We start from the raw sequence: 26,024 nt of genomic DNA, 5'->3' as shown, positions 1-26,024 counted from the left end.
GGCTCTGTGGGGTCTTTGCATAGAGCCATGGGATGACGGGGTTGAGAGGGACCTTAAAGCTCCCCCAGTCCCAACCCCTGCCATGGGCAGGGACCCCTTCCACTGGAGCAGCTTGCTCCAAGCCCCTGTGTCCAACCTGGCCTTGAACACTGCCAGGGATGGGGCAGCCACAGCTTCTCTGGGCACCCTGTGCCAGCGCCTCAGCACCCTCACAGGGAAGAGCTTCTGCCTAAGAGCTCAGCTCAGTCTCCCCTCGGGCAGGTTCAAGCCATTCCCCTTGGCCTGTCCCTACAGGCCCTTGTCCCAAGCCCCTCTCCAGGTTTCCTGCAGCCCCTTTAGGCACTGGAGCTGCTCTAAGGTCTCCCCTTCAGGAGCCTTCTCTTCTCCAGGCTGCCCCAGCCCAGCTCTCTCAGCCTGGCTCCAGAGCAGAGCTGCTCCAGCCCTCGCAGCATCTCCATGGCCTCCTCTGCACTCGCTCCAACAGCTCCCACTGCTGCCGTGTGAATTCATCGGGGAGCGCTGCTCTGGGGCTGGGTGTCCTTGGGGCTGCTCTTTGAGCTCTTGCTGCCGATGTGTCCTTGGGGGAAGTGGGATGAGCGGGGTTGGGAAACCATCCCGTTATCTGCCCTGCTCCTGACGCGGTTCCTCGCTGGGTGCTGGGAGGGAAACACCCAAACACTGTCCAGTGGTGGTGAAGGACACGAGTGACACTGAACTGGGATGTCCATTCCCCCCCATCCACACAGTGACCCCCAAAGCAATTGCTCCCTGTATGGGGTGCAGAGGGAGGAGCAGGGGGGATTGGGACTCCCAGTTTCTGCCGCTTCCCAGTTTCCAGGCCCCCAGGAGCTGCTTTCACCCAGGATTTGGACAAACCAACTCAGTGGGTGATGCTGGGCACCCCCTGATGCCAGCAGGACCCCCTCATGTGCCCCATGGGCAGCTCTTACATCCACCACCCCCATAATCCCCAACCCATCACCCCTAGGGACACCCCTCACCCTCCATGGGACCCCCCTGTTCCCATCATCCCTAAGGACACCCCATAACCCCCCTTTGTTGCATTTCTAGCTCCCAGCACCCCCAGGGACCCCCCCAAAACCTGCCACCTCCACATTCCCACCCCAAATCCCCCTGTTCCCAGCACCCCCCCATCCCGAGGGTACCCCAACACCCCCCGTCCCAGCACCCCATGAGCTCGCCCCCCCCCCACCAAGCCCCCGTCTGGCCCCGCCCCTCGCCCAATGGCGAGCCGGGGGTGTGTCCTCAGGCCACGCCCCCTGTCGCTGCAGACCAATGGGCGCGGCGGGGAGGGGCGTGGCCGGGCCGCGGGGTTCCGTCACACACGTGCTCGGCGGCGCTGCGGCGGATGGAGGCGGCGGCAGGCGGGGGCCCGGCCCCGGTCCCGGTCCGGGCTCTGCCGGCCCAGCCCCAGCCCCAGCCCCAGCCCCAGCCCCAGCCCCAGCCCCAGCCCCAGCCCCAGCCCAAGAGCCGGGACCTCTTCAGGAGCCAGCGCAAGGAGTCCGAGGTGAGGGCTGGAGGCGGCGGTGCCACCGTGATCGGGCGGGAGGGGGTGCGGGGGGTCCCTGCTCAGTGCTCGGGTCCCTGCGTTGCCGTGGTTGGAAGAAGCCCGGTGCGGGGCTAACGGGTTCCCTATCCCCGCCGCTGTCACAGGCACCTCCCTGCCCCACTCCCAGAGCCTGCAGCAGGGTTTGGGGTCCCAACAGGTCCTGGGCTGCTCCAGGCACCCACTGCCCCCCTTCAGGGTCTGGGGTCCCCGCCACCCCTCATCCCTCCAACCTCTCCGCCCCGCTGCTCGCTGCCACTGCCCCGCACCGGCCTCTTGGTGCCCGGCTCTGGAAGCAGGACCGGGCTCGGGTCATAAGGACCCAACCCCGGGCTGATGCCGCGGCCGCCGTGAGGCCACGGGGATGGGAAGATGTTACCCCCCCCACCGAGGGGCTCCGTGTCCCCAAACGGGTCCCGTTTCCCCAGGGGGCGATGTCCGAGCGGCGGCCCCTGCGCCCTGCCCGGGAATTGCGGGGTTGTTTCCCCTGGCCCCGGCTCTCCAAGCGGGTTAGCACCGAATTCCTCACCGGCTTCAGCTCCCCACGGGCCCGGCTGCAAGAACGGGGCTCAGAAACCAGCGCTTCTGAGCGAGCCGGAGCCCGGGGTCATCAATATTAATGGGGCCGATGCGCATCGCTCCCTGCCGGGCTGCCCGGGGGGGGGGATGCAGGGATTCAGGCTGAGGAATGATGCTCATTCCGTGATCACCCATTCATGGGCTCCCGGTGCTGCGGCTGCTCCTGGCCCCGCTTCATCCTCCGGTGAAGTTTCATGCTCCAGTTCCTCCTCCGCAGGGAAAGGGGGGAGAGATCCCCAACACGCTTCGTGCTCTAGTGGCAGCGTTGGGACTGGAGGAGCTTTAAGGTCCCTTCCAACCCAAACCATTCCATGGGCTGGGAAAGGGCTGGAAAGCTGTTGGATGTGGGATGCCGACGACAGAGCACGGGTGGTGTCCGTGGGGCACTGCTGCATCCACCCAGCCCCAGGCTTTGCTTTTAAGGCTCTGAAACACCCCACGGATCCCCTTTGGACCCTGCCTCTGCTTCCCTGGGGGTTTGCCCAGCGCTGGTTTTCCACTCGCATCCCAGATTCACACTGGGTTTTAAGCACCCAGATCGGGATCATCCCTGCCCCAGCGGCTGCTCCAGAGGCTGGAGGAGCTTTACCGCAGAGCAGGGAGCATCAGCAGCCATCCCCCTCCCGAAATACCCATAGGGATGTGCCAGCCCCCCCCGTGCTGTTCCCAATCTCCGCAGGGTTCCGTGGATTGTCCCAACCTGGAGTTTGAATACGGGGATGCTGACGGCCACGGCGCCGAGTTAGGAGGTGAGATGGGCTTTGGTGCCGTGCTGCTGTTAATAGGTGCCTGCTGGGGAGGGAGGGTTCCCATAGGGAATTGGGCTCCCGGGATGGGGGCTGGATGCGGGGTGGTACCATCCTGGTGATAACAGAGCAGGAGGCGTTTATTAATAGAGGGAATGAGCACAAGGGACGCATGGGGATGCTGCAGGGGTGACGTGTCCAGGCTGGGGAATGTCACCCGTTATCGTGGGTGTCGCGATGGGCAGAGGCCTCATCCTGCATCCTCGCGCTGTGGGACTGCCCCATCACCCTGTGCCCCCCCCAGCAAAGGGTTATTTATAGCTGGGAGTGTCGGGGCTGTGCTCCCTGGCCTTGCTCTATGAGGGATCCTTCCTCTGCTGTTTTGGGACCGTTCCGGTGCTGCTCAGCGCTGTAGGACTATGGGGATTGTATAGGAATTTATAGGAACAGGCACAGTGTTGGGGCCCTCCAAGTCCAGCCCCAAAATGTCCAAGTCGGTGGATGTGAAATGGGAGCCTGGGGGCTCCTGTGGTCCCTCCCTGTGCAAACTGGGACAGAAAAGTGCCCCCTAAAAATCCCCTTGGAGATGCAGCTCAAGCATCATCACTGTGGGGCCAAGAGAGACATTGAGGGGCTGGAGTGGGGCCAGAGAAGGGCACGGAGCTGGTGCAGGGCCTGGAGCACAGGGGTGATGGGGAAGGGCTGAGGGACCTGGGGGTTCAGTGTGGAGAAGAGAAGGCTCAGGGGGGACCTGATGGCTGCCTCCAACTGCCTGACAGGAGGATGGAGCCAGGAGGGGCTGGGCTCTGCTCCCAAGGAACAAGGGATGGGACAAGAGGAACCGGCCTCAAGCTGCACCAGGGCAGGTTTAGATGGAGCTGAGGAACAATTCCTGCCCCAGAGGGTGCTCAGGCATTGGAACAGGCTGCCCAGGGCAGGGCTGCAGGCACCATCCCTGCAAGTGTTCACACAGCGTGGAGACGAGGCCTCAGTGCCATGGGTCAGTGGTGGCCTTGGCAGTGCTGGGAACGGTTGGGCTGGATGAGCTTAAAGGGCTTTTCCAGCCTGGCTGATTCCATGATTCTAAGGAGGAGACAGGGATGAAAACGAGGGGTTTGGCAGCACTGGGTGCCCCAGGTTCCCCTTTGGATCTGCAGAAGGGCTCAGGGATCAGCTCAGGTCTCTGCCCCCCATCTCCTTGGGTGCTTCAGGGCCCCCCAAGGAGCTTGGCCATGAGGAGGAGGGTGAAGCTCCTCCCGGTCCCTGCTGAGCCCTCCCTCCACCAGAGCTCTACAGCTACACCGAGGAGCCCGAGCTCGGCAGCAACAGGAGATGCTTCGAGGAGGATTTCCATGGCCAAGGTACCAGCTCGGGGGGCTCGGGGTGCGAGGGGACCCGCAGGGGGCACCCCTGGTTGTGGTGTCCCTTTCCCAGTGCAGGGCAGGAGGTGGCTGGAGCTGACTGGGGCTCAGCAGAGGGCCTATGTGATGCGCCTGCTGGACGGGCTGGAGGTGGTCAACAGGGACAAGAGGCTCAAGGTGGCGCGAGCCATCCTGTACCTGGCACAGGGTAAGGACCGCATTGCCCCGGTCTGGATGCGATGGGTATCCACTCCCTGCCCCTTTGGCATGGGGGCTTGGGAGAAGCCTTCTGTTGGGTTTGGTCATTGCAATGAAGCCCCTTCATGGTGGTCCCGTGTGCTCCAGGGGCTCAAAGGCAGCTTTCCCCTTACCAGCATCTCCCTTTGGGCCTCCCCAGGGGTCTTTGGAGACTGCGATAAGGAAGGTGATGTCCTGCACTGGTCTCGGCACAACTGCTTCCTCCTGTACCAGCTGGGAACCTTCACTGCCTTCCTGGAGCTCCTCAACATGGAGATCGAGTGAGAGGCCCCATTGCCCGTGCTCTCCTCACCCTCCCTGTCCTCTGCTTCATCTCACTCTTTCTCCTCACCCTCATCTCTTCATTGTCTTTCTCCCTATCCTTCTGGCCCTCTTCTTCCATTCTCTTTGTCCCTATACTCCTCACCCTCTTCTTCATCTTCTTCCTCTTCTTTCTGCCTCTCCACCCTCCTCATCTTCTCCCCAACCTCTTGATGCTCCTCGTCTTCATCTTCCACCCCCCCCCCCCCTTCCTCTTTGCCCTCCTCTTCATCCTTCTCCCTATACTCCTCACCTTCCCTTCCATCCTCCTGATGCTCCTTCATCTTCTCACCCTCCTCTTTCTCCATTCTCCTCCTCTTCCTTCATCTTCTTTCTCCCCATCCTCCTCATCCTCTTCTCCCTTCCTCTTTGCCCTCCTCTTCATCTTCTTTCTCCCTATACTCCTCACCTTCTTCTTCTGTCTTCCTCACCCTCATCTCTTCATTGTCTTTCTCCCTATCCTTCTGGCCCTCTTCTTCCATTCTCTTTGTCCCTATACTCCTCGTCCTCTTCTTCATCCTCTTCCTCTTCTTTCTGCCTCTCCTTTTCGTCCTCCTCATCTTCTCCCCATCCTCCTGATGCTCCTCTTCTCCCATCCTCCTGATGCTCCTCTTCTCCCATCCTCCTGATGCTCCTCTTCTTCATCTTCTCACCCTCCTCTTTCTCCATTCTCCTCCTCCTCCTTCATCTTCTTTCTCTCCATCCTCCTCACCATCTTCTCCCTTCCTCTTTGCCCTCCTCTTCATCTTTCTCCCTATACTCCTCACCTTCCTCTTCTGTCTCCTTCACCCTCCTTCTCCTCATCTTCTTTCTCCCCATCCTCATCACCTTCCTTCTCATCTCCCCATCCTCTTCACACTCCTTCCATCCTCCTGATGCTCCTCTCTCCCCCTCTTCTTTCCCCTTCCTCCTCCTCACTGAGGACCAGGGAGGTGCCACAGCCCCAGCAGTGTCCCCACCGCTTCAGACCCACACTGGCCCTGGGGGGGTGAGGATCACCCTGTGCCCATGGCCGGCTCTGACCGTGCCCCCTTCCCCGCAGCAACAGCCAGGCCTGCAGCAGCGCTCTGCGGAAGCCGGCCATCTCACTGGCCGACAGCACGGAGCTCAGGTACCCACCTCCGCCCCACACGAAGTGGGGAGGCCGTGGGGACAAAGGGAGCCCCATGGGGCCGGCAGCATCACCCAGTGCGGCGCTGCCCCGGCAGGGTGCTGCTCAGCGTCATGTACCTGCTGGTGGAGAACATCCGCGTGGAGCAGGACACGGATCCCCCCGAGTGGAAAACCTGCCGGGAGACCTTCAGGATGGAGCTGAGTGAGCCCTGGGGGTGCCCTCGGGTGTGTGGATCAGTGGGGATGGGGAACCCGCTCTGACCCCGCTCCCTCTCCCCACCAGGTTTCCCGGTGCACACCGAAGAGCCCTTTGCTCTGCTGCTCTTCACGATGGTGACCAAGTTCTGCAGTGGCCACGCTCCGCACTTCCCCATGAGGAAGGTTCTGCTCCTGCTCTGGAAGGTGCTGCTGGTGGGTGCAAACCCTTCCTTTTCTTCCCAGAAACCAACCATAGAATCATAGAATAGTTAGGGTTGGAAAGGACCTTGAGATCATCAAGTTCCAACCCCCTGCCATGGGCAGGGACACCTCACTCTAAACCATCTCACCCAAGGCCTCATCCAACCTGGCCTTGAACACTGCCAGGGATGGAGCATTCACAACCTCCCTGGGCAACCCATTCCAGTGCCTCACCACCCTAACAGGAAAGAATTTCCTCCTTATATCCAATCTAAACTTCCCCTGTTTCAGTTTTAACCCATTACCCCTTGTCCTATCACTACAGTCCCTAATGAAGAGTCCCTCCCCAGCATCCCTATAGGCCCCCTTCAGATACTGGAAGGCTGCTATGAGGTCTCCACGCAGCCTTCTCTTCTCCTGTTGGGAATATGCAGCTTGGATGTTCCCCACTGTGCAACCCCACTGAGGTTATTTGGGATGGCACAGGAAGCTGACACCGGTTTCTTCTGGGATGGGGGTGGGATGAACCACGCAGGGGATGTGGGGCTGGGGAGAAGCGTGGAGAATGAATGGTTGGCCTCAATGATTTGGAGTCATAGAATCATGGAATGGTTTGGGTTGGAAGAGACCTTAAGATCATGTAAGGTCAGGGGCAGGGACCCCTTCCACTGGAGCAGCTTGCTCCAAGCCCCTGTGTCCAACCTGGCCTTGAGCACTGCCAGGGATGGGGCATTGAACACTTTTGGGGGCAGATCTTGAAGGCCTTTTCCACCCTATGTGTTTCTATGGTTGTGTTGATTCCATGACCCAGTGCATGGTGTCTTCATCCTCAGCTATGGCACAGGTTTCATCCATCTACTTCAGTGGTGTTGGTGTGCTGCTGCCCTGCAAGGGGGCTCTCTGTGCCCCTGCTCGCTCACACCTCCCCTTGGTCCCTAGTTCACGCTGGGTGGATTTGGAGCCCTGCAGGAGCTGAAGGTGCGGAAGCGCGCGGAGCTGGGGCTGGCGCCGCTGCCGGAGGACAGCATCCAGGTGATGCGCAGCATGAGAGCGGCCTCACCCCCCGCCTGCTCCATGGAGCTGCTGGAGCAGCAGCAGCACAAGCGCGGAGGACACCGCAGCCGGAGGGTGAGAGCGGCCGCGGCCTCCTGGCACCCAACAAACCACCCCCCCCCACCCAAAACCAACACCAAACCCCATCCAACCCCTGCCGGCAGGGACCCCTTCCACTGGAGCAGCTTGCTCCAAGCCCCTGTGTCCAACCTGGCCTTGAACACTGCCAGGGATGGGGCAGCCACAGCTTCTCTGGGCACCCTGTGCCAGCGCCTCAGCACCCTCACAGGGAAGAGCTTCTGCCTAAGAGCTCAGCTCAGTCTCCCCTCGGGCAGGTTCAAGCCATTCCCCTTGGCCTGTCCCTACAGGCCCTTGTCCCAAGCCCCTCTCCAGCTTCCCTGCAGCCCCTTTAGGCACTGGAGCTGCTCTAAGGTCTCCCCTTCAGGAGCCTTCTCTTCTCCAGGCTGCCCCAGCCCAGCTCTCTCAGCCTGGCTCCAGAGCAGAGCTGCTCCAGCCCTCGCAGCATCTCCATGGCCTCCTCTGCACTCGCTCCAACAGCTCCACATCCCTCTTGTGCTGCTGCCCCAGAGCTGGATCAGGGCTGCAGGGGGGGTCTCCCCAGAGCACAGCAGAGGGGCAGGATCCCCTCCCTGAGCTGCTGCTCACGCTCTGGGGGTGCAGCCCAGCACACGGGGGGGGTCTGGGCTCAAGCACACACTGAAGCTGGGTCATGGGGAGCCTCTCCTCACCCAGTTTCAGTTGCAGCCGCTCAGTCCTGTGGTGCTTTTGATCCAGAGGATGCAAGAGGACATCCTGACCTTATGGCAAAGGGTGATAAGCACCAAGAAGCAAACCGCTCCCAGCAAGCTCGTCTTTATTTAGCTCCACTCTCCGAGTTGCTGTGCTGCTATGGGCTGAGGATGCAAGGGCCTCCTGCTAGGGGAGAGATGTGGGATGGTAGATACAAGAGTTAAGGTGGAAAATGAGGTCAGAGCTCTTAGAACAGCAATGTTAGAGGTACAGAGAGGGTTATTCCTTGTCCAGGCTCTGGGGGCAAGAGCTCGGAGGGAAAGCTCATCAAGGTTAGATCCTTCCAGTATGGAATCATCCGGGAGGGAAATAACACCCATGGAGTGACCTGAATGTCCCCTTCCCCTTGTGCTGCAGCCCCTGGTGAAGCAGGACAGCCTGGACATGTACAACGAGAGAGACCCCTTCAAGCAGGATGAAGCAGGGGTGGATGAAGAGGAGACGGATGACGTGGAGAGCGGGCTCGAGGGGGAGCTGGACCTGATGGAGCGGGATGCGGGGATGCCCGCCATGCCGGCCCAGCGCCTGCCCATGGAACGGGTGTCATTCCCCAAAGGGCTCCCCTGGGCCCCCAAAGTCAGGTGAAAGCCTCTGGGGGCTCCTTGAGGTGGGGGTCAGGCTGTGGCAAGTGGGGCCCAACCACTGTGGCCTTTCAGGATGGGGTTTGGCTGAGCTCCTCCCCATGTTTTACAAGCCAAGGCATTAAGTGGCAATCCCACCTTGGGCATCCCAGCTGCACTGGGAAGGAGCCTTGTGCTGGAGCGCTATGGGAGCAGGGTCAGCTTTCCCAGTCGGCACCAGTGGGTTTTGGTAGGGTAAGGTTGTGGACCGTTCATCTTGGGAAGTGGTGCAGGACTTTGCCTCTTGCTCGTTGAGGGCACTCTTGTGTTGCCAGGGGAAGTGGCCTTGCTCTAAGGTGGAAAATGGGAGAGAAAAGATAAAGAGGATCTTTAAAGGATAAAGAAGTCGGTGCTTCCCCTTCCTAAGACCAGTCCTGCTGCACATGATATGGGGGCGCACTGGGAAAAGGAGGTGACAACCTCTGCCCCTTTCCCTCTGATCCAAGTGAGCTTTTTGGCTGTTGATCCAACCCCTGGATGGATTTAATCCAATATCTTTAACCCACAAAAGCATCGTTCTGAGGTGGGAGCAGAGCTGGGGTCAAGCGTGTGCACCCAGAGCCCTCCTCGCATGGACACAGCAAGAGCTGCTCTCCGTACACGTGGTGCTGTCACTCCATGTAACTTCATGCTTGTTTGGTGCCTGAAGCCCAGCTGGGTTCTCTCTGCCTTTGGGAGCCTTGGCTCTGGTTCTGTGTCCTGCTGAGGCCCTTGGCTGGGTCTCATGAATGATGCTCAAGGTGGACACGGTGCCCGGTGGCTCTGGGAGCAGCTCGTGCTGTGATACACTGCAGGGACAACATTTGGTCACTCAGAGGGAGCAGATGCTGCTTGGAGGTGCATGCACTGGAGGCCTTGGCAGCTTGGATTCCATGGTCTTAAAGGTCTCTTCCAGCCTGGTTCATTCTATGTGCTAGGAGGAGAGAGGGTGGATTAGAAGGAGCTGGTGGTAGAGAGCTCCTCCCAGTTTGCGTGCAGCTCCCGTGTGGTTGCACACCAAACACAACTGGTTTCGGTTCACATTGATCCCAACCCATGAGAGCAATGGGGGTTCTGTGCCACTGCTATTAAGACCTCTAGAAATCAACCCTAGACAGCTCCGAGGCTCTTTGCTGGCCCCACACTGTCCTTTGTGAGCAGTGGAGGCTGCGATGTGCTCCGGGTCCAACCTTCTCCTTGTGTTTGCTCCATCAGGCAGAAAGACATCGAGCATTTCCTGGAGTCAAGCAGGAACAAATTCATCGGGTTCACGCTGGGACAGTGAGTGTTTCATGTGTGGGTCCAGCCAAGGCTGCCCCATGGCTCCCATCAGTGCAGTGTGACTGGTGAGAGGTGTCCACCAATGGGTTTATGACCCCAACCAGCCCAAGGCACGGGTGGGATGAGGCAGAGCTGGGTTCACTGCAGCAATGCACTTGGGGTTATAGAAACGTGTTCTTGGAGATGTTGGTCCCCAAAGCACCTCTTGCTATTAGAAGTGAGGCCTAGCCCACAATAGGTGACCCCTGGCCCACGCCTGAGCCTGGTTTCATGTGTGATGGGGTCGGGACAATCCGGTACCCACGGCAGATACCCCAGTTTGAATGCATTGGATCATCCTGGTGTGACCCTTTATAGGTCTCTGTGCAGAGAGCTGCTTTCACCCCAGTTCTTCACCCTGATGTCCTCTTCTCCAGTGCAGGCTTTGCTGGGAGGAGGCTGGGCAGCTCCGGCCACCTCTCCCATCCCCTGCCCCATCTGGGATGCATTCAGTAAACCCCAGGTTCCCTCTTTCACCCTGCCTGCCATGGGATTGTTGGAACACAGATCCCCTTCCCAGCCTTGGATTGACTGTTTCCTTCCTCCACAGAGACACTGAGACCCTCATAGGGCTCCCACGGCCCATCCATGAGAGTGTGAAGACCCTGAAGCAGGTGAGCCGGTGGCTCCATGCATGGTGCAGCAGCACAAAAAGCCTCGCTGAGCAGCACTCAGCTTCTCTAACCCCATTCCCTGCTAGCTGTGCTCCCTGGCACTCTCTGAGGAGATGTTCATAGCAGCCTGAAGGGGGCCTATAGGGATGCTGGGGATGGACTCTTCATTAGGGACTGTAGTGATAGGACAAGGGGTAATGGGTTAAAACTGAAACAGGGGAAGTTTAGATTGGATATAAGGAGGAAATTCTTCCCTGTTAGGGTGGTGAGGCACTGGAATGGGTTGTCCAGGGAGGTTGTGAATGCTCCATCCCTGGCAGTGTTCAAGGCCAGGTTGGATGAAGCATTGGGTGATATGGTTTAGTGTGAGGTGTCCCTGCCCATGGCAGGGGGGTTGGAACTGGATGATCTTAAGGTCCTTTCCAACCCTAACTATTCTATGATTCTATGATTCTATCAGACCCATGGCGATCGTTGGCCAAGGTCACGAAGCTCCTAGGGGAATTGTAGGGCATCAGGTCTTACCCACATCAACTCAGTGATACAGGACTTAGAAGGAGTTTCATCTTCTGAGGATGCAGGTTCTCAGCCCACAGTACATGGGAATTTCATGGGAATTTAGTCTTCTACTCCTCTTCATTCAGTCTGAGCTCTTCCTCTCCCTGCCCTGGGCAGTCCATCTGAATCCAGTCAAGGTCTGAATGGCTTGAGAGGGGCTGGATGCCCAGCACATGCAGTGTGGGATCCTCATGATCCCATGTAAGAAAATCCCTTCTAGTTCATTATCCCAGGAAAAGCTTCTGGAGCTCTTGCAGGAACTGGGGCAAAGGAAACTTGAGTCCTCACTGCAATTCCAAGTGGATCATCCAGCACTTGGACTTCCCCTTTGTATAGGGATATAGCATTGCTGTGTCCTGGTGAGCAGTCACCACGTGCTTTGAAGGTGACAGACTGGTTTTGGACATACACTCCCAGAGTCGTGCTGTTCCCAAGGGGAAGCATGTCCAGCCTTGGCTCCTGGAGCGCTCCACATGGAATGAGACACCTCCAGTTGCCTACTGGCCCTATCTAAGCTCTGGCTTGCCTTTTGGAGGAGACTGTCCCTCTCCATTTGCTTACAGGGAGATGCTAGGAGTAGGTGGAAGTAATCAAAGGCATCGTGTGAGGGGCTTCAGGGACAGGGATGTCCACACAAAGATGAGTTCTTCACACACCTACCTCAAGATATAGGTGAATGAGCAACTCTTGTCCTCACTGCCTGTGTCCCATCCCTCACCTGTGGTGTTCCTCTGCCCCTGTCTGTGTGTTTTGCCAGCACAAATACGTTTCCATCTCAGACATCCAGATCAAGAACGAGGAGGAGCTGGAGAAGTGCCCCATGTCTCTGGTAAGAATCTGCTGCACCCCAGCGCTAGATAGATGTGTTTCCAAGGTGTCACAGAAACCCATATGTCTCCATGATCCTTAGGACACACTTTGGATGCTCTTTATTCTAGGGGTCCATATCTTGGTCAGTGTAGCAGTGGAGCTCCCTGTCCAGTCCTCAGGCTGGGTTTGATGGAGTTTCTGTCATACCCCAGGTCTGGGCTGGAAGTGCTCCATCTTCCCTTGTTTCTCATGTTCCCCTGTGCTACAGGGGGAAGAGGAAGTCCAGGAAACCCCCTGCGAGGTCTTGTATCGAGCAATGTTGTACAACCTGCCCCAGTATATGGTAAGACCGTGGTTCTTACAAGCAAAGAGCTTTTGAATGGGGAATGATGCAATTTAGAGCCTAGCATGGGGCTGAATGGCCTGGAGGGGTGGGATTCTGGTGCATATCCAGAGCAGAGCTGGGTGGAAAGCACAGGCCAAGAGGAGGGATTCAGAGGGTGAAGGGGTGCAGATACACAGGGACACGGTCAGATGGTTGGAGACTGGTCAGTGGTTGGAAAATGGGATGTGTGCAGAGGAGTGGGAACAATGCTGACCTATGGCAGGGGGCTGGTATTAGATGATCTTTCTGACCTGGCTGTGCAGGGTATGAACAGAGAGGATGAACCTTGGCTTAGTTGGTCCATCATGGTGAGCAGAGCTTGGGCTGGTGAAGCCCGACTGAGTTGGGTTGAAGCTGTGTGGGTCCAGCAAGGGAAGGAGAAGGAAGGAATGTCCCATCCCTCTCTGCCTGCCCTCCCCTACAGATAGCATTGCTGAAGATCCTCCTGGCTGCAGCTCCCACCTCCAAAGCCAAGACTGACTCCATCAACATCCTGGCAGACGTGTTGCCTGAAGAGATGCCGTAAGTCCCTGATGGGGTGGTCACCATCCATCCCAGCTCTGCCACCAGGTCTTGGGCACAGCAGGAGAGCTGGGGTTTGCCAGTAGGTTTGGGAGGCTCCAGATCTGGGGATAGCTCTTTGGATAAGCTTGGATAGTGGGAAATGCCCCATCCCTGGCAGTGTTCAAGGCCAGGTTGGACACAGGGGCTTGGAGCAAGCTGCTCCAGTGGAAGGGGTCCCTGGATGAGCTTTAAGGTCTCTTCCAACCCAAACCAGTCTGGGATTCTCTGGAATGAGACTCCAAGGGGGAAGCAAAGGTCCCTGTTTCCTTGGAGCTTGTCCAGATGAATATGAACTCTCAGTCCCTTTGTCCTCCTCGCTCCCATTTCCCACTGTGCTGTTGCCTTCTCCCCTCCATCCCAGCATCACCGTGCTCCAGAGCATGAAGCTGGGCATCGACGTGAACAGACACAAAGAGATCATCGTGAAAAGCATCTCGGCTTTGCTGCTGCTGCTCCTCAAGCACTTCAAGCTGAACCACATCTACCAGGTGAGGCTCAGCCACCACCAGGTCATCTTGAAGCCAGTGGGACCTGATAGACCCTGTTCTAAAGAGACCTCTCCGGGCTGGGTTTCCATGAGGAGCCGCAGATCACGTTCCATAGCAGTGAATCCTGGTTGTGGGCCAGGGTTTGTGTTAGGGATAGGGTTGCAGGCAGGGATAGCTTAGGCTGTGTTGTGACAGGATTGTTTCCACTCACATGGAAGGAGTTTTCCAGCTTCTGGAAGAACCCTGTGGTGCTTTGGGAGCTCCCACAAGCACAAACAACCCTGATGGAGGGGGAAGGGGACTGGGGTGAGACGAGGCTGCCTTTTGCTCTGTCATCTCCAGTGACCAGAAATAGAGCTGGGCAGGAGCTCATGGGGTCAGCTAATCTGGTCCTGGGTCCCTCGGCGGGATCAAGTTCTTGGGCTCCGGTTTCAACACAGGCTCCGAGGTGCAGTCTGATTTCTGGTTCATCTGCATGGCACCCATTGACCTGCACCCACATGAGGGCTTGCAGCTGTGGCCTGGGCCCACTTCCCACCATTTTCCAAGTCAAACAAGGAGTTTTTAATGGTTTTGCCTTTCTTGTAAAGGTTCCGGTGTGGTGCAAACCCACGTGTGTTGGGAGGCCCATTGATAGAATCATAGAATCATAGAATAGTTAGGGTTGGAAAGGACCTTAAGATCATCCAGTTCCAACCCCCCTGCCATGGGCAGGGACACCTCACACTAAACCATATCACCCAAGGCCTCGTCCAACCTGGCCTTGAACACTGCCAGGGATGGAGCATTCACAACCTCCCTGGGCAACCCATTCCAGTGCCTCACCACCCTAACAGGAAAGAATTTCCTCCTTATATCCAATCTAAACTTCCCCTGTTTAAGTTTTAACCCATTACCCCTTGTCCTATCACTACAGTCCCTAATGAAGAGTCCCTCCCCAGCATCCCTATAGGCCCCCTTCAGATACTGGAAGGCTGCTATGAGGTCTCCACGCAGCCTTCTCTTCTCCAGGCTGAACAGCCCCAACTTTCTCAGCCTATCTTCATATGGGAGGTGCTCCAGTCCCCTGATCATCCTTGTGGCCTCCTCTGGGCTTGTTCCAACAGATCCATGTCCTTTTTATGTTGAGGACACCAGAACTGTACACAATACTCCAGGTGAGGTCTCACGAGAGCAGAATAAAGGGGCAGGATCACCTCCTTCGACCTGCTGGTCACACTGCTTTTGATGCAGCCCAGGATACGGTTGCTTCCTGGGCTGCAAGCACACACTGAAGCCGGCTCATGTTCATTTTCTCATGGAGCAGCACCCCCAAGTCCTTCTCTGCAGGGCTGCTCTGAATCTCTTCTCTGCCCAGCCTGTAGCTGTGCCTGGGATTGCTTAAATATTATATATTGATAGATAAATATTACATATTGAATTGGGTAAATGAAACAAGCCCCCACTTCTTCACAACCCTACATTGGCTCTGGGTGCCCCAGATGCCTTCACTGATTTGTCTCACTTCAGTCCCAAACCAGCCCCTCTCATTGTTCCTCCGTGGCAGGACCCTGGCAGTCTGTGGCTAAGTCTGGAGAAGGCTGTGGGCCCCTGATTCTGCTTTTGTGTCTACTTTTGGGTGAGCTGTCAGCAGCTTCCAGTGTCTGAAGGGGGCTACAAGGATGCTGGAGAGGGGCTCTTCATCAGGGACTGCAGTGATAGGACAAGGGGTGATGGGTTCACACTGAAACAGGGGAGTTCAGGTTAGAGATAAGGGAGAAGCTCTTCCCTGTGAGGGTGCTGAGGCGCTGGCACAGGGTGCCCAGAGAAGCTGTGGCTGCCCCATCCCTGGCAGTGCTCAAGGCCAGGTTGGACACAGGGGCTTGGAGCAAGCTGCTCCAGTGGAAGGGGTCCCTGCCCATGGCAGGGGCTGGAACTGAATCAGCTTTAAGGTCCCTTCCAACCCAAACCAGTCTGGGATTCCAAACTACTTCCATAAAGTCTGTGTGCCCACTCTCTGCAGGAAGAGTTTTCCATCTGGTTGGCTCTGCTGTCCCTGATGCAAACCTTATACAGCAGCTTCTGCAAGGGGCAGATGGTCTGTGAGGTTCTAGAGAAAACCACCAAGACTCCTTTACTCCTGGCTGGAAATGGGTTTCCATTCCCAGGTTTCCATTCCCAAGTGATGCTCCCACTTATTCTAGCTAACCGTTGACCCATTTCACTTCTCCTCCTCAGTTTGAGTACGTGTCCCAACATCTGGTGTTTGCCAACTGCATCCCGCTGATCCTGAAGTTCTTCAACCAAAACATCATGTCTTATATCACTGCCAAGAACAGGTACAGCCACCTCTGGGGAACAGGGAGGTGATGGAGAAGGGGGGCTTTGTGCATGAGGAACCCTAACGTGTGCATGTGTGGTGGGACCAAGTGACCTCTGGTCCCTAGCGTGGCTTTGGGACATACACTCTCCACTGCAGGAATGTGCTGTAGGGGAGCAAATCCCATCTGCTTAATGGGGAGGACTGGATTGGTGTTCCCAGTTCTCACTGGACTATTACAATACACACAGACCCATCTCCCTTGCTGCAGGGGGCTTGTTTTAGTCTTTACATGGACTCCTGGAGAGCAGCCCAGTGCCAATGGGCATCTGTGGGCCACAGCTTCCAAAAGGCCGGATGGGATGGAGTGTTCTAGGTCCTTTGTACTGCCTATAATTCCTCCTTCCTGGCTTCTTTAGGTTTTGCATACATGGCAATGTCTCTTACCTCTGGCCGTGTTAAGGGGCTGGCTTGGTTACTGCAGGTCCTGGCTTCAGTGTGTGCTGGGCTGCACCCCCAGAGCGTGAGCATCAGCTCAGGAAGGGGATCCTGCCCCTCTGGGATTCTCTGTATGGATCCATCCTGGGATTCCATGAACCTCAGGAGGACTGGGTTGGATTTCCCTGCTCAGAAGGGAGCCCTGCAGGGGATGTTGCTATTGGGATGATGAAAAGATCCTTTCTGCTTCTTTTTGATGCTCTTCTGGTTGCTTTTCAAGCTGCCTGTGTACCCTGGTGTGTCTCCTGCATGCTGCGGCTGTGTATGTGCGGGGATGAAAAACAGACAGCAATATATTCATTCACTTGGTAATAATAACTTCTGCTTTCAGTTCTGTGCCTTAACATCATGTAAGTGATGAGGGGACATAGCTCAGGAGCGCTTTGCTCCCTCTGCTTCCTGATGGAGGCTGCACAGGCAGGATACACACCTGGAAAATGAGGTTGGGTTTGCTGCTGGATGCTCTGATCCAGGGAGGTTCAACTGCTCCTGCTGGAAACCAGATGTCTCCGGGGTATCCTAACATCTGCTTTGTTGTTGGTTTTCCTTCCTTTTGTTAAATATGCATATGAAAAACTGATCGATGATGTCTTAATGGATCCGAATCCTTCGAGTCCCTATTAATGCACTCGGGATGCGCATCAGAGCCAGGAGGAATCAAGATGCTCCATTAAGCTGAGCCACGAGGCAGTGGTGAGGCTGGGAGCCCATTTGGATGCCATCCGTGCCGTTGGAATGCGGAGGGAAGCACATCCATGGTGTTGGCTTCAGGATGCTTCACGTGCCCCATGTGGAGATGGGATTCCTCCCAGTCCAAACTCCTTGCTGCATAAGGCAGCGCTGCCATTGCGATTCCAGCCGCAGGGACGGTGAAGTTACACATTGCTGGGCACAGTCATGGAGACCATCAGAAGTTGTACCTGGTTTTAACAAGTCCCTTCTTTCCCATCTTCCACAGCATCTCTGTCCTGGATTATCCTCATTGCACAGTCTGTGATCTGCCCGAGCTCACTGCAGAAAGCCTGGTAAGCGGCACAGACAGGGTCCTATTAACTAGCCCTGCTCTATGGGGAAGGGTGAGGAAGGATTTCTGCGTCCTCTTTTCTCTCGTCCTTTTACTGTAATCCCAGACATCCCCAAACTTAGACTTTTTTCCCCTCCATCCCTGACAGTTCCTCCCATCACTCACTATGAGGAGGAGGCAGTGCCCATGGTGTGCACCCCAGGCAATGGTTGGGTTTAGAGTTTCCCCTTCGGCTTCTCCAAGAGAGAACCAGCTTTGAAAAGGCTTTGCCCAGAGGCCATTGCCTCCCAGGTTTAAATTGCTGTGAGTGCTCCTTAGAGGCCGGTAGATTAAGGAATGAAGCACATTCCCTATGGAGAGGAGTGTGAGTGTTATAGAGAAGAGCCTAAGTGTTATGGACACCGGGCAGCGCAATGGGCTGTGTGGATAGACACACTACAGAGGAGACTTTAATGCTGGCAGGTTCCTACCTGCTGTAATTCAAGTGCAGAGAAAGGAGGACAAGCTTTGGGGTTAATGGGGAGAGGGAGCAGAGGGAAGGAGAGCATAAATGATGCAGGGATCGTTAGGAAAGGCCAAGCCAGTCTCTACAGGGATGCTCTCATCTTGCCTGGCTGCAAACATCTTCATCCTGTGCTGTTTCCCTTAGCAGCATAAGGGCAAAAATCATTACAATGAGTGAGTTTCCCTTGTTCCTATGAGTCAAAGTTACTCCTGAATCCCTTCAAGGCAGAGCTCAGCCCACAGAGCCAAACTGGCTTCATTGGATCGGTAACCCCAGCATTTCTGATGTGCCGCTGTGATGCACATCCCTGCTGTGAGCTCATTATGTCACATCAGCCTTATACAGAACCCCGTTGTGGCTGTGGATAGGTGTGGGACCATGGAACCACGGAATGGTTGGGGTTGCAAGGGACCCCAAAGCGGCTGGGTGTCCTGCCCAGGCTCCCATCAACCCTCTCCTGGCCCGATGGGGACATCTAGTGACACATCGCTGCCTGCTCCGGTGCCCCACGCTAACCCTGACGTTTACAATCAGCTTTATGGCTGTGCAGGACTGAAGTTTTTAGGGAAAATATTCCCAGTTCTCCCTTCCCAGTAGGGCCTGGTTCCCAGTTTGGGAGCTGTGGCATTAACGGGCAGTGCCTCGTGGGCTCACCGAGGTGTCAGCCTCATGGGAGACTGATTTAATGAGGAAATACGAGGAAGTCAACTTGAATTTTACCTCCTGCGCCCATCTTTGGGAGGACACTCATGAATGTAAGGATTTAATAGACATTAAAAGCTAAACATAAAGCAAGGACAAGCTTTGGAGTTAATAGGGAGGAGGATCAGAGGGAAGGGAGACCATGAACGATGCAGGAGTTAGGAAGGGGGATGCGCTTGTGCATGTATTTGTGTTTCTTCAGCCAGCGTTTTAGGTGGTGTTTTAGTGGGGTTTGAACACTGATGCAGCGATTTTAACACCACAAATGTAAATCGTTTCTTAGCTGATGGTTAAAACAGGCTGAGAGAGCTGGGCTGGGGCAGCCTGGAGAAGAGAAGGCTCCTGAAGGGGAGACCTTAGAGCAGCTCCAGTGCCTAAAGGGGCTGCAGGAAAGCTGGAGAGGGGCTTGGGACAAGGGCCTGTAGGGACAGGCCAAGGGGAATGGCTTGAACCTGCCCGAGGGGAGACTGAGCTGAGCTCTTAGGCAGCAGATGGGAAGGATCTCACTTGAAGCTATAGAGACAACGTGACACGGGCGACAGAAAGAAACCCTGAGATGGGAATCCTCTTGTTCTCCTGGGGTCTGTCTGGAAACCTACTTGGTGCAGAGGGAGCAGATTAGGGCTGGGTACAGGTATGAAACTGCACAGCCCCTGCTCCTGAGCTGGGCCCCCAGGGCCCCATGCAGCACCCATGAGCACCTCGGTGACATCCCCACTCCTATGCACAGGAGCCCCAGCACAGGCACAGCCTCTGCTGGCAGGAAGGTGCTTGCTCAGAGTGGCTTCTACCAGCTCCCATTAAGCGAACAAGGGGTTCCTCTGCCTTAGTTTGCCTCTAAGCCTTCTAGGTACAAAAGCATTTTACCAGCTCACTGAAGGGATGGGTCGGTGCTTAAGAACAAAGGCAGCAAGCAGGCAGGTTTATGGTGGGTGAATCGTGTTTCAAAGCTGGGTTTGACACTGATGGAAGGGGCTCTCGGGGGTCATCCCCATGCTCCTCCCGAGGGATGCTGATTGCCATGCGTTGTTAAGGGCTGGAGCTTGCTGGAACTTGCCCCCAGCCTCATCCCCAAAGAAGGGACCCCTGTGCTGTGCTCGGCGCTGCTCAGATATAAAGTGAGTTGCTGCAGGGATGGAACTGCTGCTCACAGGCTCTAATACAAGCTGGAGCGTGGGGTGCTTCTATTAAACCAGTATCTAAAGCAATCCATCAGCTGCCCTCAAGCTGGAGGGGATCTTTGTTACAGCAAAGCCTTGTCCTGCTGTGTCACCCTGTGTGGTTGTGTGATTCCACTCCATTTGGCTGTAACATGTCCACAAAGCATGTGGTAATTCATGAATTGATGCTATATCATTGACCAAACCTGCCCTCTAAGCAGTGCTGAGCGCTGTAAAGTGCCCTGTGGCTGTGAACAAGGAATCCAAATGTACCACAATGGAGGTTTCCCATGCTGGGATAATGGGATTTAGAATCATAGAATCATAGAATAGTTAGGGTTGGAAAGGAGCTTAAGATCATCCAGTTCCAACCCCCCCTACCATGGGCAGGGACACCTCGCTCTAAACCATATCACCCAAGGCCTCGTCCAACCTGGCCTTAAACACTGCCAGGGATGGAGCATTCACAACCTCCCTGGACAACCTATTCCATTTATACCTATTTATCTGAGCTCTGACCCACAACGCTGATTGCATCCCAGCCTTTCTGAATGGGTTTCCTTGGAATCTCCTGGCTTCTCAGCAGCCTGATGGGAAGCCAAGCGAGGAGGCAGCTCCTCTGCTCCTCTCCAGCAGAAACAAGGCTTGTGCAGGCAGTGAAAAGGAAGGGTTTCTGCACAAGGGCATCTTGTTGAACCCTGCATTAGGGTTAAGCTTTTCCTTCTCCTCTTGCAGGAAGCTGGAGACAACAACCAGTTCTGCTGGAGAAACTTATTCTCCTGCATTAACTTGCTGAGGATTCTCAACAAGCTGACCAAGTGGAAGCACTCAAGGACGATGGTGAGGGGATGTCCAACCTTCCTGAGCCCTGCTCTGTGCTGCCAGTGTTGAACCTCACGCGTGTCCTGGCTCTGTGCTGTGGGCTTCAGCCCAGCCTCCCTGCTGAGAGCTTGTTCTGGCACTGCTGGAGCTTCGGCTGCTTCATCATGTGCTCAGTTTTCTGTCGCAGATTGAGCTGTAAATGCAGAAGTAGGTTTTGGTCTGCAGACAACACTGGTTTCTATGGCCTGTAAGCTGCAGGCAGCAAATGGTGGTTATGTTTATAGAATCCCAGGGTGGTTTGTGTTGGAAGGGACCTTAAAGCTCCTCCAGTCCCAACCCCTGCCACGAGTAGGGACCCCTTCCACTGGAGCAGCTTGCTCCAAGCCCCTGTGTCCAACCTGGCCTTGAACACTGCCAGGGATGGGGCAGCCACAGCTTCTCTGGGCACCCTGTGCCAGCGCCTCAGCACCCTCACAGGGAAGAGCTTCTGCCTAAGAGCTCAGCTCAGTCTCCCCTTGGGCAGGTTCAAGCCATTCCCCTTGGCCTGTCCCTACAGGCCCTTGTCCCAAGCCCCTCTCCAGCTTTCCTGCAGCCCCTTTAGGCACTGGAGCTGCTCTAAGGTCTCCCCTTCAGGAGCCTTCTCTTCTCCAGGCTGCCCCAGCCCAGCTCTCTCAGCCTGGCTCCAGAGCAGAGCTGCTCCAACCCTCTCCTGCTAGGGCTCTGGACCATTTGTGTCCCAGGTGTTCATGCCCAAAGCCTCCCAGGCAGTGCTCCCATGGCTTCCTTGACCACACTGCATCAATCCGTGCTGATGTGTTGACAGATGCTGGTAGTCTTTAAGTCAGCCCCGATACTGAAGCGAGCTCTGAAGGTGAAGCAGGCCATGATGCAGCTCTATGTCCTCAAGCTGTTGAAAATCCAGACCAAATACCTGGGCCGCCAGTGGAGGAAGAGCAACATGAAAACCATGTCAGCCATCTACCAGAAGGTGCGGCACCGCATGAACGATGACTGGGCTTACGGCAACGGTGAGTAGCGCTGGGGAGCATCCCCCCTGCATGTGGAGCTGCAGTTGGATCACAGGGGCTTTGGTGTGGTTTGGATCCCATAAACGTGTTTGGGTCAATGTTGGGGATTGATTTCTGAAGCTTTAAGGCACCTTTCAGCACCATCAGGAAGGAACAAATTGCTGGCATGATGAAAGGTGGGAATGATTGGATCAGGATGGACACAGTCAGTTTGGGTCTCCAAGATGAGTTTCTACCAAGGCCAGGCCTGTGCTTTTTGCATTCCCAACTCACTTTGGCCATCAGGATGCTAAATGACGTTGGTATTCCCACCACGTGTGTGTGCTTATGATGGCCATGGGGTGATAATCTGACTGATGGCCCTGCAGATCACACCTGAGAAACAACAGAGTTTGTGTCCCAGCACTGTGGGTACTCAGAATCCTTGAGCTCAGCCTAGATGTGCTGGTCTGTTTAAACAGCTCTTACCTAGTCTAAAGCAGTGGGGCTCGATGCAGTTTCTGATGTTCCTCATGTATTAATCCATGGGATGCATCAGACCACGTACCTGTATTCCCCATGTAGGTACACCCACTGCTGCAACAATAGACCCAAATTTAGGAAGAGAAGGCTGTGCAGAGACCTCATAGCAGCCTTCCAGTATCTGAAAGGGGCTACAAGGATGCTGGGGATGAACTCTTCATTAGGGACTGTAGTGATAGGACAAGGGGTGATGGGTTAAAACTGAAACAGGGGAAGTTTAGATTGGATATAAGGAGGAAATTCTTTCCTGTTAGGGTGGTGAGGCACTGGAATGGGTTGCCCAGGGAGGTTGTGAATGCTCCATCCCTGGCAGTGTTCAAGGCCAGGTTGGATGAGGCCTTGGGTGATATGGTTTAGAGCGAGGTGTCCCTGCCCATGGCAGGGGGGTTGGAACTGGGTGATCTCAAGGTCCTTTCCAACCCAAACTGTTCTATGATTTTGTAAGACAGGAATAGAAAGTATTAAAATATCTTTGTACCTCAATAAGACAGACCTACATTTCTGCTCTGTATCTCCTACTTAATAAGGATTAACTAGAAAACTTGGGCAGCATTCCTGCTTCAGAAGAAAGCAGAATTAAAAGCCTCATATCTTCTTTACAAGAGAGAAAAGCACTATGTTAGGGTGCTCAACTGTAAAAGATAGAAATCAGTGTTTGAAGCCCTCTGTGCTTTTGGTACCAATGATACCACTGATTAATAGAGTTAGACATTAGACTTGATATCTTTAATTTCACTTTCAGGATGGTGGAGTTCCCCATATGAAGGGACTGACTCTGGAGATTCCAGAGAAGAACTCTGCACCAGGGCCTGTAGGGACAGGCCAAGGGGAATGGCTTGAACCTGCCAGAGGGGAGACTGAGATGAGCTTTAAGGTCCCTCCCAGCACAAACCAGTCTGGGGACTTCCTTCTGTCCTTCTACTGGGATTTCTGTCCTGCCTTTCTCACATGCTGGTGACACAGCACAGCAGAAGGGCTTCTTTTTGCCACTAACAGGATACAGCTAGGGGATCCCACCTGTCCTCTGTGACTTAAATAGCTTGAGCTCTGCATGTGCCAAAGCAGCAGGAGAAGACTCACCCACGTCAGCTGCCCTGGAGCAAGGGTCTGCCTGAACAGAACTGACGTGGCGATACTGGGAATACTGCGATGTTAAGGCAGATGCAAAGCATAAAGTGCTCCGTGTGTCCCTCTTCACCTAAAGGAGTTGATCCCCAATGTAATGCAGCACTGAATGGAACAGCTCAATGCATGGAGACTGCCTCCTGAGCTGGACACTGCCAGGCTCTCAGAGGCATGAGCTGGAAGGGGTTTTCCTGCTGTATTTATTTGTATCTGGATTCAGCTCGGACCTTCCCCTCTATCGAGCATGGCTGAGCTTTACCAATGAATGTACTGAGCCTTTACGGAGCAAAGGACTGTTCCATATAGATTTAGAGCTCAGAAAGGCCAGCTTTGGAAATACTAATGTTGTTGCCACATTGTACATGTACTTAATGTTATAGGTTTAAGGCATCGTGGCTACTGCAGGCAGTTATCAGCTTTTCAGCATCATGCATAGTTCTAGTTGCCCAAATCTAAGCAAAATGTGTTGTCAGTAGCTCATGATGAGCTCACCAGGTTTTAGCATTAAATCCCAGTCTCTGCTTCAGATATTTATGGAGATTTTCAGGAATAGTGCTGGGGCCTTTCCTGCAAAAAGCAGGAGGTTGGTAATGATGGAGAGTGTTTAAAGCAGAGCAGGAATCATTGCATTTCTATAGGAAGCTTTCCGACTGCTTAATTTACAGATGATTTTAAACATATTGTATTTAAATACCTTAAATTATAATGTATACATGATGGGAATGATTAGGAATAATAATTAGGAATAACTGGCTAATGCTCTGGTCAATTCATGTGGTTGCTGTAAAATCTTCAACCTTTCTTTTGGTAGAATCACAGGCTCACAGAATGGTTTGGGTTGGAAAGGACCTTAACATCATCCAGTTCCAAGGCCCTGGCATGGGCAGGGATGCCTCACACTAGTCCATGTCCAAAGCTCTGTCCAACCTGGCCTTGAACACTGCCAGGGATGGGGTATTTGCCACTTCTCTGGGCACCCTGTGCCAGCGCCTCAGCACCCTCACAGGGAAGAACTTCTGCCTTATCTCCAACCTGAACCTCCCCTGTTTCAGTCTGAACCCATCACCCCTTGTCCTATCACTACTTTTGCTCTAACCTGACCAGAGTTGTTTTTTCCACAACCCTTTGGTCTTGTTTCCCCTTCGAGGCAGATATTGATGCAAGACCATGGGATTTCCAGGCGGAAGAATGCACCCTGAGAGCCAACATTGAAGCCTTCAACAGCCGGAGGTACGACAAGCCTCAGGACTCGGAGTTTGCGCCGGTGGACAACTGCCTGCAGAGCGTGCTGGGACAGAGGCTGGAGCTCCCCAGGGACTTCCAGTACTCCTATGAACTGTGGCTGGAGCGGGAGGTGTTTTCCCAGCCCATTCGCTGGGAGGAGCTGCTGCACTATCAGTGAGAGCAACACCTCCATCTGCCCCAGACCCACCTTGGGAAGGACTCAGGCTGCTACAGCCTGTGGAAGAAGGGAAGAGTGTTCTGGACCTGGGCGTTCTTGATGGTCAAACAGAAGAGTGGTTCCAAAGAGACCAAGCCTCGTTGTGTCTACTCCAGAGTGTGCAATTCCCATCTCTTTGGAGGTCACCCCTTCATTGTGACTGCTTGGAGACCAGAGACCACCCAGAGGCCATGGAGCAGGTTTCAGGGTTACACTAGTGGCAGTGTTGAGTGAGCTTCTCTGGTCTTTAGTGCAGATTGATGCCAGTGTATGAGAGCTCAGAGTCCAGGTCTGCCTCTGCCTGGTTCGTGCATGTAAGTTGGGTTTAAGAGCATCTCAGCTGTGGAAGGTTCTCATCTCTCCTGAATGCCCCTGGCTGTGCATAGTTTGGTTTGGTTCATTCACTCGTGGCTGTCTGCTAACGTGCTTCAGACACCCAAAACATAAGCAACCTGCTCTGCCTCCCTACTGAAGCTGAAAATAAGCCATGGTGCTGTCTGCAAGGCTCAATCAGAGGCCACAGGCTGACATGGCCAAAGGAGATGACATTGCTTTGCATCCCCAGTCTGGCATCGCTGCTGCTGCTGGGATTACACAACCCAGTGTACAGAGCTGTGCTTCCACAACTGACAGTCTATGCATCATTCATAGCAGTCCATCACCTTTCCACTGCTCCGCTTCCCTCCACCATTCCATTCACTTGCCATTTGTATTGGAGTGAAAGGATCAGGAAGTTGGGCAGTGTTAGGATAGAGGTTGCTTGCCACATTTCTTTCCACCTGGTTGTTTTGGAAGGATCATTAGGTTTCCAGGGTTTTGGAAGGGTAATTGCTTACGGACTGACCTGCTGAATGAATCTCAGCCCTTGGTACCGAGCAGGGTGACGTTCCCTTCTCCTTGGCCACACTGAAATGGGAGGTTTGGCTTTGTAGTTTGTCCTTATGAAAACTCTATCTTTCTCTACAAAATCTTATATCAGTCCAGAACAGGGAATCCTGGATCAAACATCCCTCCCCAGCCATGAAACCAGGAGTCTGGCTTTTGTCAAAGGCGTGTGTGGTAATACAGTGCAGGCAAACACTTTGGCTACGGTTATCACTATATTGAGCACACAAGGGATGAGCCCATCAGTATTTGTTAGGACAGGATTTGTGCTTATTGCTGTGGAATTAAACTGAGGACGCTTTTGTTTTTAGCATTAGTAAGTCCATTCCCTCTTTAAATGTGCTTTTGCTCACAATCAGAGCAACTTCTCAAGCACACACATTTACTTCAGTTTTCTCTCCCTGTGCCTTAATTTCAGTGCTTCCTTTGCTGCTTTTGGTGTTTCTAAAGGACAAACCCATCCCTCACAAACCAACCCATAAACGCGGC

At 54.7% G+C, this 26,024-nt stretch overlaps 1 protein-coding gene across 1 annotated transcript; it reads left to right on the top strand.

Moving 5' to 3' along the window:
- Nucleotides 1-1,369: 1,369 nt before the first annotated feature.
- On the top strand, nt 1,370-25,447 carry STRIP2 (striatin interacting protein 2). The gene is made up of 21 exons (XM_061346854.1): nt 1,370-1,528; nt 2,826-2,895; nt 4,179-4,253; nt 4,327-4,461; nt 4,651-4,771; nt 5,854-5,922; nt 6,020-6,126; nt 6,208-6,335; nt 7,263-7,451; nt 8,544-8,767; nt 10,001-10,066; nt 10,656-10,719; nt 12,035-12,106; nt 12,356-12,430; nt 12,897-12,994; nt 13,398-13,524; nt 15,742-15,842; nt 17,280-17,346; nt 20,448-20,552; nt 21,358-21,562; nt 24,361-25,447. The coding sequence occupies exons 1-21, from the start codon at nt 1,370-1,372 to the stop codon at nt 24,609-24,611; spliced, it is 2,508 nt and encodes an 835-aa protein (XP_061202838.1). The 3' UTR covers nt 24,612-25,447.
- Nucleotides 25,448-26,024: the final 577 nt, after the last annotated feature.

This window comes from Neopsephotus bourkii, unplaced genomic scaffold (genome assembly GCF_033783945.1).
Source record: "Neopsephotus bourkii isolate Nb327-2 ecotype Australia unplaced genomic scaffold, CSIRO-AGI_Nbou_v1 NB_281, whole genome shotgun sequence".
Classification (NCBI taxonomy): Eukaryota; Metazoa; Chordata; class Aves; order Psittaciformes; family Psittacidae; genus Neopsephotus; species Neopsephotus bourkii.
Note: the sequence above shows the minus strand (reverse complement) of the source record. Positions and strands in the feature narration are given on the sequence as shown.

Excerpts from the sequence above, each read along its gene's own strand:
- STRIP2 (XM_061346854.1), top strand. The coding sequence starts at position 1,370 with ATGGAGGCGGCGGCAGGCGGGGGCCCGGCCCCGGTCCCGGTCCGGGCT. Across the intron at positions 10,720-12,034 it reads GTGTGAAGACCCTGAAGCAG|CACAAATACGTTTCCATCTC; the intron begins GTGAGCCGGTGG and ends GTGTTTTGCCAG. Across the intron at positions 12,107-12,355 it reads AGAAGTGCCCCATGTCTCTG|GGGGAAGAGGAAGTCCAGGA; the intron begins GTAAGAATCTGC and ends CCTGTGCTACAG.